This window comes from Helicoverpa armigera, chromosome 6 (genome assembly GCF_030705265.1).
Source record: "Helicoverpa armigera isolate CAAS_96S chromosome 6, ASM3070526v1, whole genome shotgun sequence".
Lineage (NCBI taxonomy): Eukaryota > Metazoa > Arthropoda > Insecta > Lepidoptera > Noctuidae > Helicoverpa > Helicoverpa armigera.
This window is the reverse complement of record NC_087125.1, coordinates 11,630,800-11,644,464: the sequence shown is the minus strand read 5'-3', so window position 1 is coordinate 11,644,464 and position 13,665 is coordinate 11,630,800. Positions and strand designations below refer to the sequence as shown.

The following is a 13,665-nucleotide window of genomic DNA, read 5'->3' as shown; positions in this document are numbered from 1 at the left end:
TCTTTCATCCTGTCCTTACTAGGTGCATATTTAGGGGTCGGCTTTGGTACATATTCAGGTTTTTAATTAAATAAGCCATGAAGAGACTCTATGCAGTCATCTGAAACTTTTTCTTTATTTATAATAGGTACATGCTGAAATATTTAGTTAAAGATTAATAAATATTTTAGGCGGAAGTATTTAACTTATCAAATAATAAAATCTAAGTCAGGATTAATGTGTGACGAGTTATACTAATGATTAGCTAACCGGATTTATGATAAACATAATTTTTTAGTAAACTCAAATAATATTTATTAATGTACCTAAACATGTATATATTTGAAGGCATAAGTTAAGATGTTTAAAACTTACATAGTTTATATGCGACACAACAATATTTTTTCAGAGTTGAATAAATATGGTTTAAGACTGAATTCCTCAATTAATCACCACATGTGATGACGAATAATTGGACTAAGATAGGTAGTGGTAGTAGTTACCTATAGGGTAATAATAATGTGACTCAAACTCATAATAAATAGTAGTTATTGTTTCTTTTTTTAGAATATCAGATAGGTTTTTTGTAAAGACAAAGATAAAATAATATGCCTTTAGCCGGATGCCCCAACATATAGATTTAAATGTCATATAGATAATCTTCTTATATATAAAAATGAATTGCTGTTCGTTAGTCTCACTAAAACTCGAGAATGGCTGGACCGATTTTGCTTTTTTGGTTTTAAAATGTTTGTAGAGTCCAGGGAAGGTTTAAATGATACGAAGATCGCGGGATCAGCAAGTACTAAATATCTTTAAGTATGAGTCTACCTGTAGAGCTATACTTAATTACTTATACAGATACATAAACCTGTAATCAATGTACCTATTAATTATCCTGTTTTTGTCTGCGAGTGCCCCAAAAGGCTTCGAAACTACGGAACCGATTTGGAAAATCCAAAATCTTTTACGGTTGAATCAGTTGTTACTATTTCCGAGTGACATAGGCTTTATATTATCCAGTTACAGAAAGTATAAGTAGAATTATATTTTCCACGGTATGCAGGTGAAACCACGAGAAACAGCTAGTAAGACTTGTTAATAAATAGCAATATGAGTCAAACAAAAAATCATTAAGACACTGGTAGGTACGTTTTTTACAATCGTTGATTTAACTAATCTTAGCCGATAAAAGGGTATTAAAATCATATTATTACGATTGATAAAGGAATTACATGCGAATGATAACATTTGATTTATGCATATTTACCTACTTCAGATAGATTTAGTTCTTTGACAGTCACGTACAACGGATGTTTTAGACATAACAATATTATCTAGTTTCGTGACAAAAACTCTATCAATCACTGTTTTATCTGTTATTATCACCATCTTCTTCAAGTAGTAAAATAGGCCTACGTTAACTGGTACTTTGTTTCTAATGCGTCCTAGAATATTAAATTTTAAATCAGTCACTTCTTTGAATTTTGAGAAATCAATAATTTCTATTAAAATAATTGTACCTACACAATTTTTAAATTATTTAGTCACTTGGTTTATTAAAAGTTCATCTGGTCCATTGAGTTGGTATAATTCAGTAACTAAAAAATCTAATATAAGGTAAAAATATGCATTTATGTAGTTGATCATTGAAATTGTTCTATCATAGATTACACATAAATTCAAGATTCGATAGTTAAATCAAAAGTAAGTCCAAAGTGCAACTTTTATTGACTTATAGATAAAATAAAATCTTTGACTATCGTATAGTTGTAAATAATGATTATCTTTACATTGATCACAGCGCCGCTTACTTATCACAGTTTAACAGATAAATATAAGGTGTTAATTTATTTTTTGAAGAAAAATCAAGATTATCGGGTTTTGGTAGGCTTGAGGTATCTTCAGTAATGTTCAACATTACTACAGGCCAGCAGTGCAGCATTTTAATGACAAAAATAATAAAAAAAGCTTAATTTTTTATTACTTTTTTTTAACGTCGTTACCTATACTTTCAAAGTTGAACTTATTTAAGCAAATGTTATTTAGGTACATTTTATACCATGAAGAGTAAATATTCTATTTTTATACCATGTCTATAGCCTACGTATTTTTTATTTACAGACACCAGTAGGTCAACCTACCCGAATCTGTAAAATTTTACCAATCGAAGATTAACCTACTAATAATGTCATAAGGTTGAAAATCTATTGAAGAAAGACAGATCGAAGACCGTTAATGTGCTGTCTGTATCTTTGATTTTAAGTCACAGCAAAAACTGACAGAAATGTTAACATTTAAATGTTAACATTAATAATTCACCTTAATATAAAGAATCATTAACTTTTATAATTCACCTAAACATTAACCCTGCAAATTCTGACTACGGTCAAAAGGACCAATAAATAGTACCTTTATTAAATTTTTGAATACCCGTCACGGCCCCCGTATGATTTACTTGCATTACTCTTAATCCTGATTAATGATTTGAACGTGACTATACATTTTGATTTTATAATCATTTCTCAAGTTATAAATTAGTTATTAATTTACTTGTGTTTTCGTCCTATGGATTAGCACTTTTTCAGAATATGTACCTACTTTTGAGATTCATATAAAAATTGGCACTGTTTTTATCACTTTGCTCTTTGCACCATGACATGTATTTAAATAGTTTTCATGCTGCATGACTTTTTAGTTTCGATATGGTCAATATTCTGAAACCCATACTTTGCTAATCATCATCATGAATAAGTCTATTCAAAGTCCACCAGTTTCCAACAGATATTTTTTTCATTTCTTATTAGATATATTTTATCAATAGATATTCAGGTGTTTACAGTATGATTCATCATATACCTACCATATTTATTATCTTAGATGAGTGAAGAGATACTGTCATAAATTAAAATAAAATCATAATCCTTTGACATACAGATTATCCACATAAAAATAAAAATAATGACTGTAAGCAAGTCATTTAGTTGAAGCAAAAAAAATATATCTTTATAATCTAACCCTATTTTACTAACGATACATCGTCGTGCAATCTAATAACAAAAGCACATTAATTAACTTTTTCATAAACACCAACCATTTTTCATAACCTAAGCGACATTTCCACGATCACGCATTATAAACATTTTACAAAAAAACCAGCCAACAATAAATCGCCGGCAACATACGCAATACATATTTTTAATTTGTTAAAAGCTCTCAGAAAAATAACAATCTGAATGCATCGCTGCAATTTGCTGCGAGCCTCGCCTTTTATAATTAAAATTGCATTAAGCCTGCAAATAGTCTGACAGTAATGCCGCTAATGTTCTGTTTGGTTAGAAAAAATACAGACAGACAGCTTGTAATCCAATTTGTTCGCTAAAAATGCCTTAATTCGATTGCATTTGATAGTTACTGTTTGTCTTACGTCTGGCAGTTTGACGCTAGAATGAGGCTAACTGGAGTTCTGTTGGACTTGTTTGAATTTGTCTTTGTGATATGCGATGTTTTACATACCTTGAATTTACGAGAGAGAAAATTTTCATGGCCTTTGCATTTTAGGGTTACGTTTTTAAGCTTCACATAATTAGAATGTTATGATTGTCATTCATAACCATATTTAGAAGTAATCAAAAAGAAAAACAAATAATAATGATGATGACCGAAAAACACATTGCCCAAAATTATAAATCAGATCCCAAAATTATATCACATAATTACCAACTAACAATAGAACGCCTTTCTTTTCACTGAGGGTCCCATTCAATATTTGGCAATGCCATAAATTCGAGCATACTGTCGGGGCGTAACAATGAATCTAAATAACCATTAATATGTAATAAATACTATAGGGTGATAAAGCCGTGTCGGTAGGGAACAAACAAACAAGTGTAGGAGCAACCCTTAAACGCTGGGCTTTGTTAAAAGAGGCCCGAGCGTGAAATATGCCAAGGGGACGGCGGATGACGAAGTCAGTGCCGAATTTTGCCGAAGTTTCCCGATTGGTTCCGCTCCAAATGCCGACAGCTGCTGCGTTTCAGATGGGGTTCGCTCTTCATTAGTATAGCTTGTCTCGGCTAGAGATGGATGTTTGTTTTTGGACAGCACGAGGTGCTGATGGCTAGTTGATGATGTATGAAGTTTATTCTGTGGGACATTGTCTGTAATTTTGTTTTAGATTTTCTTTTGGACACGTGTAGATCTTTCGTCGTGCGTCTATGTTTTGATTGTCATGTGTGGCGTTCGTGGGAGTCGTAACTGATTAAAATTTAAGTGATTAAGAGTAATGTGACTAGTGAGCACGTACTTATAATACTTTAAACCTTAGAGTCGACTCCTTAGGATCGAACCTGGAGTTATTTTATAACAACATAAGATTCGGCACTTATACACTGAGAACTTCTACATAAAAGCTTTCATTACATTAACAAGGCAATTTACTATCACTATGACACATGTCCCTATAAGAACATCTAAAAACAAAGTAAAGAACCCACCATACATACACCAGCTTAAACACCATTGAATAACATAATTCCTATTCACTCCCAATCCATAATCAAACATTGAACAATACCAACAAAACTAAACAAAACTGAACAGCAATAGTTACGTTTAGTCGCGCCCGCGGATTAGTGAATTGTAAAAAAAGATTGGGGTCCTAAACGACCCGACGTGTTAATTACAGGGGTTGGGCTTCGAGGGTTGAACAGATGAAAGTCAATTTGCTTCAGCGACATGATACGGCCCATTTCGCTCCGAGCGACAAGTGTGGCACCTGCGCAGTGGGGTCTTTATGACCCAAACAATTGTAGGGTTAGATGCATTATTTGCATCAGTTTTGATGACCGCTATTGTCCGAGAATGGGTGAATGAGGACAATGGAAATGGCTCAATTTTAACAATGCAAACAGATTTGCTCTTCTTGAAGTACTCAAACTCAATGTTATTTTTTGTTACAGAGGAAATCAAATTCGGCATCAACCGTTTAGTGAGCGAAAGGACTGATAGAACTGAAGATGAAGAAGAGGAGCATCACAATGAAACACGACCCGAAGGCATTTCACCAGCCTCCCGCTGTGGGAGTCCCTGCTGGGCGCCATCCCCACAGTCCCCAAGATCCGTTCGCTCCAGCTCCCCAGAACTTGAAGTGGACTCCCCTCCATCATCCCCAAGAAGACCCCCAGATACTTCTCCTCCTCCGAAAAGATCGGAAGCTTTCTCCGTCAGTGCATTGCTTCGGCCTGACGCCCCAAGAGTGCAGCCCCAAAGACCTTTCCTGTACCCTCCACTTCCTTTTGCGGAGTTTCTGAGAGACGCTGGCAGTCTCGGTCTTCCTGGCTGGGGAGGGTACAGCAACTTATACCTGCATGCTGTTCAGGCAGCTGGGCCAGAATTCTTACGTCTCCGTGCAGCTGTTTTGGGAGCCCCAGGTCCTTTATCCAGACCTCTCCCCTTAGGAGATGTGTACTCCTGCGTCAAATGTGAAAAGATGTTCAGTACTCCTCATGGTTTGGAGGTGCATGCTAGACGGTCTCATAACGGGAAGAGGCCGTTTGCTTGTGAACTCTGCAGCAAGACTTTTGGACATGAAATCAGTTTGAGTCAACATAGGTGAGTATCCAAAATGTATGTCGAAAACTCGAAATGACTTTTATTTTAAAAGACACAAAAAATGTTATACCTTTGCAAATTAGATGTTAAGTTAAAGTTATATTAAAAATAGCGACACATAATCTTAATCAATGTACTTCTACACCGGAATATAATACTGGCTTCTAATGTACCATTTCTATCTGCAGGGCTGTCCACAGCGTAGAAAAGGTCTTCGAATGCAAACAGTGTGGGAAGACCTTCAAGCGGTCCAGCACATTATCTACTCACCTGCTCATCCATTCCGACACCAGACCCTACCCATGCCAGTACTGCGGGAAACGGTTCCACCAGAAATCTGATATGAAGAAACATACTTATATTCATACTGGTGAGTGCTATATTTAAGTACGGAGTTAGGTTAATTCATACGTACTTGTATTTAAACCGATAACCCAATTGCGACTCCTATGGATTTCTAGATATCTATAAGCAGTAATATTGCTAAAGATAATCTTCACCAGTCTGGATTTAAGACACACCGCCAGAGCAAAAAAAATAACTTTGACGGAACACGTAAAACAAGTCTCACTTTTCAGTATCAGGTTCAAAGGACCAAAAATGGTTTAAGACCAAACCTATTCTCCCCACAGTTTTAATATTTAATTCGGGTCCGGAGCACTATTGTTTACACACAATCAAGTGTGTTGTGGAAGTGAGAACGGTCAAATGAAATCGCAATGGCACTTAGGTACCAGAAGGTCCCAGCGAATCTTATCCACGGACTTAAGTGTTAGTGAGACGCCGAAGTATATTTTGTAGACCGCAACATCTTACATTCATGAAGAGGTTTTGTTACGGGCGGGAAAGTTAACGAACAATTTGATAGATCTAAAACTAAGTATCACTGGTCAAAAGAGGACATCACAAGCCGCTTTACATTTGAATTCAATTTACAATGACGGAATGAGTCGCTTGAAAGAAAAAATTACCACTTAGTTATACATAAAAAATCAACTAACGTAACTTAGACAACATTAGATTAGTCTCATAACTACTCAGCTCAATGTAATCCTTATTCAAATTCATAACTCTTTCCACTCGGATGATTCACACTTAAAAAACAAACCTTGGATCGGCGCCCCATCCTTCCCGTCCCTATGTATCTGTAACCCAATCGCTTCATAATGTAACCACGACATTACGCGATTATTATAAAACAACAGAAACTCGTCTTACATTAATTATGTGGAGGGTTGGTTAAGATGTTTTGACAGCATAACTCCCTGAATTATGTCGGATAAGTAAATGGACTCGGGAAGTGTCGTGGTGAATTATTGTCTCGTAATTTTCGGTTTAAGTTTGTACGTAGATGGTTTTAAGACGTTTGGGAATGACTTGCAACTTTTGAATGACAATGGCGTTGATAGCTATGAAGACTGCCTAATTTTGGATTCTAAAATAGGGAATTGTAAGGTGTAATATAATAAATAACATCAATAACTACATACATGTACAGTTATCGGTTCGGATGATCACTTTGCCCTCATTGTCTAACACAAAAGCTGATCTATTATAAAGCAATTTGTCTAACAGCGGGGTTCACTCAACGCAGAGTAATTCATGCTATTTAATCTAGTATCGTTGGCTCTGTTTACAACTTACTGGAAAATAGTGACTTGAGCTTCTCATTCAGACACTCATGTTATTTGTCAAAATCCTTGTATTCAGTACCTACTATGGAAGCTCTACCTTTGAACTATGTATTTATCTTTTTAAGTTCTTAAAAAAGTTACAAATTACAAGTAGCTTACTTATATCTTATATCAACACCTACAATTCTTTCTATTACTGCTATATGAACTTAAGGTTCATACTGTCGAAGTCACGTATAAAATATAGTTCCACATAACATCACATACATACTACAGCGAAAAACATCCCTTATAGTTAAAAAGACGTTCGTTCACCAAGTACCTACTATTCTCCCCAGTTCATTTAAGACAAGGGTGGGGGTGCGATCTTCTCTGATTCAGACGCATAGATTCACCGTTTTCATTGCTTTGACAGTGGGTGCGAGGGGGAACCAGCTATTCAGTTTACAATAAGAGTGAAAGGGATGTAATAGAAGGGTTGGGTTAGTTATTGGGCACATGTTTCTGCAATAGGGTGGTCTGCAGATAGTGATGAATAAATTTTCATCTGAAATTTTCTAGTTTTAAATTCGTTTGGATTTTGTCTGCATTTTCAAAGTTGTTTAATGTTTCCAGTTTAAGATAAATTACTTTATTTTCTGAAATATCCATTCGCCTTCTGCAAAATATGTCTAGCGTTTATTTCATTTTTATAATAAAATCCTTAAAATAAACCACTCATCCAAGAGTATTTATCGTGAGATCATAGACCTGTATTGCAAACAAAAACATCATTTACAAAAAAAAATCCAAGTATATTAAAAACGAAATCCTGTACAATAAGAAACTACAAGCAAACCCTTTTTATTATCTTTCACCACATACATTGACTCGACAAAAAATCCGAACGTTCCCAACCCCGAAATTCCAGTAGTACCTACCAAAAATTCCACGTGCCGTTTACAACACTACAATCCGTCTATTCACCAAAATGCTCTCAGAGTCTCAGCTCCAAATAAATTAAACCACGCATCACACCTGCTCTCACCCTAAACCTACCCTCAACAAGTAAATTATTAACGATATCAACTTAGCAAATAGTTGGACGAACGGTATTTTAATCAGTGTCCCAACTTCTTGATTAATGTACCCTAGTAAAATTTATCGTTGAAATTTTATTTATAATTACGCCAGCTAAATTAAACGGGTGATTAGTCAACGTCGAGGACCGCTTTGCGATTTGTCACCTCAAGAACAGAATTTGAGTGTAATTGGGCCCAGAAGTTTGGTTCTACCTGCAGTTAGCTCCAATTTGGAGTTGCTAGTTTCGAGTTTGGGCTATTAATTGGGAAGTTAAATTATTCATTGTGTCTAACTATCGTCCTTGTATTCGGGATTCCTGTACAACTGTTATAGTTATGTTATTCAATAATATAATGATAATAATATTGCAAAAACATAAAAGAGCCAATTATAGTCCCCTGTAACACCCCTCGTTTTTTTGAACAGTTATCAAAACTTTTCTCGTCAGATAATTGACCCCCCATTTACAGAGATTAAAGAAATAAAAATTAAAAAAGAGGAAGCATGTAACACGATTACTCAGACATCTCTCACTCCAACTCATGAATGCTTTATCTACTCGAAGGCCTGAGTTGAAGCATTTTTTAAAAACTCTTCCTTCTCTTAATTAGTCGGCGAATAAACAAGTGGCACATTAGCTTTCCAAATAATTACGCAGTGGCTGTATTCCGGCCTCTTTTGTTTGTTTTTGTTTTCTTTTTATCCAGCATTACTTCCCTAGCCTCGGTTTGCGGTGAAGAATTTAAAAAGCATTTGGGAAATTAGTTTGGTTTGAGGTAGCATTTAAAATGCAATTAAAATGTAAAGCTGGAAACTGAACGTTGGATATTTTTTAATGGCCAGCTCTTTAATGAATGCGTCAAGTCTAGTAAATATGAAAAGTAATAAAACTCTTTGCTGCATTATATTATTATTTTCTCATCACGATCTTAGAGATCAAGCAGGTAATATACATCTAGTTGATTTACATACAAATTAAAAACTAATTGCCGAGCTGCTCGACTTACATTTAAAAGAAAGCAGTTAAAACAGGAAAGATTCTCAAAAAAAGATTTCAAAGAACAAAATGAGAAACCATAAAACTCTTAATAATTGTCTTAGTCGAGCCAAATGTTCTTAACTTTCTCTTCACAGCCCCTCTGATTACTTTTTAAAGCCTTTTTACACACAAAAATAGCAGAAAGACATCTTCGCACTCCAAAGAGGCTTGCTTTCTTGTAATTGAATTCGTAAGGAGCCATTCAAAGTTGAAATTGTTATAAAATGCAAATGTTAGAAAAACTCCCATGATTTTTCTTGGTATTGGGTATAATCCTTGTAATTGATAAAGAATTTCGAGATGAATTTAATGAATGTTGATCTAGTATTGACGCTCTGGATTCTATCTTTATTCTAATTTAAAATATTTTTAAACGTACTCTTTAGATAGTACACAATTTCCACTCGAAATCTTTCTTTTGTAAACCTTCACATAGTAATACATGAAACAGTAACTTTCTATTTAACTTGAAAATACAATTCTATCATCTGATTTCTAGAAATATTTTTGACATGTGTAACTTCAAGTTATAACTGTAACCAACAGATACTCGTACACCCGAGATTTCATTACATTACCACAATATAGTAACTTCACATCCGTATTTTCATCTAGTCCCGGCTGTATATTTTGAAACACTGAAATAATCTTCAATTTAATTCTCACAAATCGCAAAATTTTATCACCCCAAAAAAACTCGACCAACGAAACAAAAACTAACAGATATAAAACTAAATGTCCAATCTCTCGAAACCAATTCTTCGTACAAGATTCAGGACTTCAAGTATTCCATCCACACAACTTGGGGGGAGGAAATCTAAGCGGTCCATAAGGAAGGGGGGGGTGAGGAGGAGGGGAGGAGGTGTCGCTGCCCGGGGGTCTGAATCAAGGAGTGCTACGTGCTCCGGGTTTAATTAAGGATCAGGGATCTTAGAATGCTTCGATTTTAGTGGCGTTTTCTTTTAATACCTTAAAACGTTTTATTAAATGCTGTGTGAGGAGCTGAGTGGTTTATGCGGCTGTAATATTAATTAGTTTTATTGGATATCTTTGTTGAATCGGGTTTGGGTCTTTATTATAGGTGAAAATTAGTAAGTTCATTATTAACTAACGCATTTTCTCAAAACACTCCTCTTTACTCCAACTTTTAACAATATAACTTGTCAGTACCCAAATCTATGTACCTACCTACATACACATAAAACCATCGTACAACAAACTCAAAATAAGTTTTTCGTCTACCAGATTTATCTTACCTTCAGAGATCTGGCTGCTGATATTGAGATGGATTCAGATCCCTAAACATCATATTCCAACGTTTGATCCTGACGTAAAATCCCAAACCTAACACCTCGGCTCCAGATTTGTATTGTATATTTTTTCCACACGCCACTTGATCTCACAGGGGATGCCAACAGAAAAAAATCAGTTTCGCGAGATTTTTTTCTCACGCGAAAAAATGACAGTTGAATTTGTATGCCGGGAGGTCTCACTCCCATATAATATTAGACGCTCCCAAGAGAGGAGGATAATTAAATTAATGTCCTCAGCCCTCTTTTGCCCCACGTTTCGTAGCCAGTAATCCGACACCTGCATTGTTTTCACTCAGTATCGTTGTAGTTTTATTTTCTTTTGTTTTGGTCCTTGCTAGTGGATGAAGTTGCTTCTAAAAATCGTTGACGTTTCTACGTTTAGTTGATAAAGCAGTATATGCAATACTTTAATGCTCTTTCCTTCCTGCTGTTTCCTTTTTGAATAGAGCATTTTTAGGAAAAAGTTTATTAGAGGAATTTTGATTTTTGGTAGCATTCCAAATATGGTCCTTCGCTTTCTGTTTCCTTGTCACTATTCCATTGAAATGCGATACCCATATATTAGCTTTCAAAATCAGTATTTTAATGGTTTTACTCAGGGTAATTTCAACAGAATTAACCCAAACGATTCCCACCAATCTACATTACAGTTCCAAACCAAAAAACGAATCAGAACAAACATTTTCTAATCCATTACCGGCTCAAACAACTGCCCTAAGCTCAAAAAAGGCAAATCAAACCGCACCTTCAATCTATCACTCATAACGAGGATCCACTTAACTGTTCTAGCATGTGCAGGAGTCGACGCGTGTCGACGCACGCGCCGCTCTGGTAATTCAATAAACACATTATCGCGATTAGGTTCCGCGCCCCCGCTGCGCTCGAAACGACCCGAGCGCCCCCGAAGTACTCCCGATGGAACGACAGATTTCGTCGGCTGATTTCGGCCATATTAATGATTAGTTCTTTATTCTAATTTGTAGGGTTGAGTTGGTGTACGCTGGTCAGTGCTTTTGAATAATTTTGACATAAAAGTATCTACCTTTTGGTTCATTTTACTCAAAGCGAGGGACCGTTCTCTTGCAGTAGAATTTTTTCAATGAACAAGTGGCTAAACCTATTGGAAAAAATACTAAAATTGACCTTTGACATCCTAGAAGGAAATTCCCGACACGATAGTAGATATAAAATCATACATCTATCACAGTTTTCAAAAAGCCACAAAGTAAAAAAACTGACTCATTATTTGAAACCAGAGAGGCTAATAAGTATTCATTGTTATTACGTTGGTCGGTATAAAAAGTAGCCGTTATCGCCCGCACCATACTTCCTGGCGTAAATCCATTACAACTTATTAACAAACATGGTGATTAGTATAATTGTTGCTAACACAGTAAAATAACGCGCACATGTTGGTAACACGACGATTGAGGAAGTATTAATCTGAGGCAAGGTCAATTTTTGGTCCTTTTTTTTTAACGACGGCAAAAATCATCAAATTACCCCTCCCGCTGTGGGTTAGCAGCGGTGAGGGAGTGTCAGACTCTTACTGACTAAAAACCGTCGTGTTCCGTCATAGGCCTTTTATGTACCAGGGCCGCGGTATCTCTTTCGAACAACCCGCAGCACAATTTTTGGTCCTTCTGCACGCAAAAGGACGAGGCTTAATGCCTCTTAGGAACAGAACACGGATTTCTTATAAAGGAAAATTTTGCGAATTAAAATATTTAAATGCAATTGGAATCCTTAAGTAAATTCCTTTATTAAAGCATATTTTTTTACCGGTTTCTCAAAAGGAGGATTTACTGTCTACAATTGTAGAGCTCTTCCATGCTTTTTGCAGTAACACCATCCCTGAAAACAAATGCTACCGTTATTAAATGATCTACCTTATCAAACATTTCAAACAAAAGTAGGTACAGGTCTGGATTTTGGAAAAACGCACATGATTGCTATATTGGGAGTATATATCGGGTATTATTATTATTCAAACTAAAAATGTATTTAGAAATGAGCTTCTTGTTTAGGGGTGACTCATATAAAGTTTTTAAGAGAAAAACGATTTTTTGAGTACCTACGGACAAATATACAATTTAGAAAATTATAGGTAGGTACTGTTTTACATTTATGGAGCTGAAACTACATCAATTATTTAATAACTATATTAAGATATCGTCAACATTGTAAGCTTTTTATATCTTTTTTCTAGTATTTTAGCTCAACATTAGATAGAAGCTATTTATACTTTTTTCTAGTATTTATGCCTTAAAAACACATATATAGGTGTAACCTATCATAATTATGTCACAGTTAAATTAAAAAACTGCATTCACAAAGTCCGACGAACGTTGATACTCATAATAATTGATGCTATTCACTGATTGGGACTCATTCTCATTACTGGGGTGTGGCGCGAAGCGTGGCGGCCGCGTGGCGTCGGCGTTTTTTATGCGTTTTTTTTTTCGATCGCAATTTTTGCTTATTTTCAGATTAGGATTGAGTTTGAATGTAATTGAAGGATTTAAAATGTGTTTAGTTGAATAGTTCAATTGGTTAGTGATTGTATGTCTATTATATATTATCTATTTAATTTTTATGATCGCTAGTTATTTTACTGCTGAGCCGATCTTAAGTATTATGTATTACTAACAAAATATGCACAAAATAAGGCTAAAATAAAGAATTTGATACCAAAAATATTTCAAATATTTATTGTTTAATGACAATAAAAAATATCAAAACGACGAAGTTATTTTCAAAATGCAAATTAAATAATTTAATTTTTGTATCTTTATTAAATTACCAGCTCACAAAACGCCACGCCTCCATTAAAAATAAACAAAAATATTTAAACCAAAAATTAAACACACGTTCCATTCCAATTTCAAAACAGCCCGCGTATAAAATCAAATTACCTCTATTTTGATTGGCCAGTGCTCCGCTTCGCGCGCTTTCCGAGTGTTTTGATTTGACGGTGCGACAATGGCGCCAGTTGTCCAAGTGTTTTAGCAAACCGGCGCTTGCC

At 35.3% G+C, this 13,665-nt stretch overlaps 1 protein-coding gene across 1 annotated transcript in view; it reads left to right on the top strand.

Annotated features, from left to right (window-relative positions):
* Window positions 1–13,665, top strand: part of LOC110374010 (zinc finger protein Gfi-1) — a 56,600-nt gene that overhangs the window by 27,068 nt on the left and 15,867 nt on the right. The window contains exons 3-4 of the mRNA XM_049852175.2: window positions 4,941–5,592; window positions 5,781–5,962. Of these exons, the coding sequence (XP_049708132.1) occupies window positions 4,941–5,592; window positions 5,781–5,962 (834 nt within the window). The remainder of the gene's footprint in view (window positions 1–4,940; window positions 5,593–5,780; window positions 5,963–13,665) is intronic.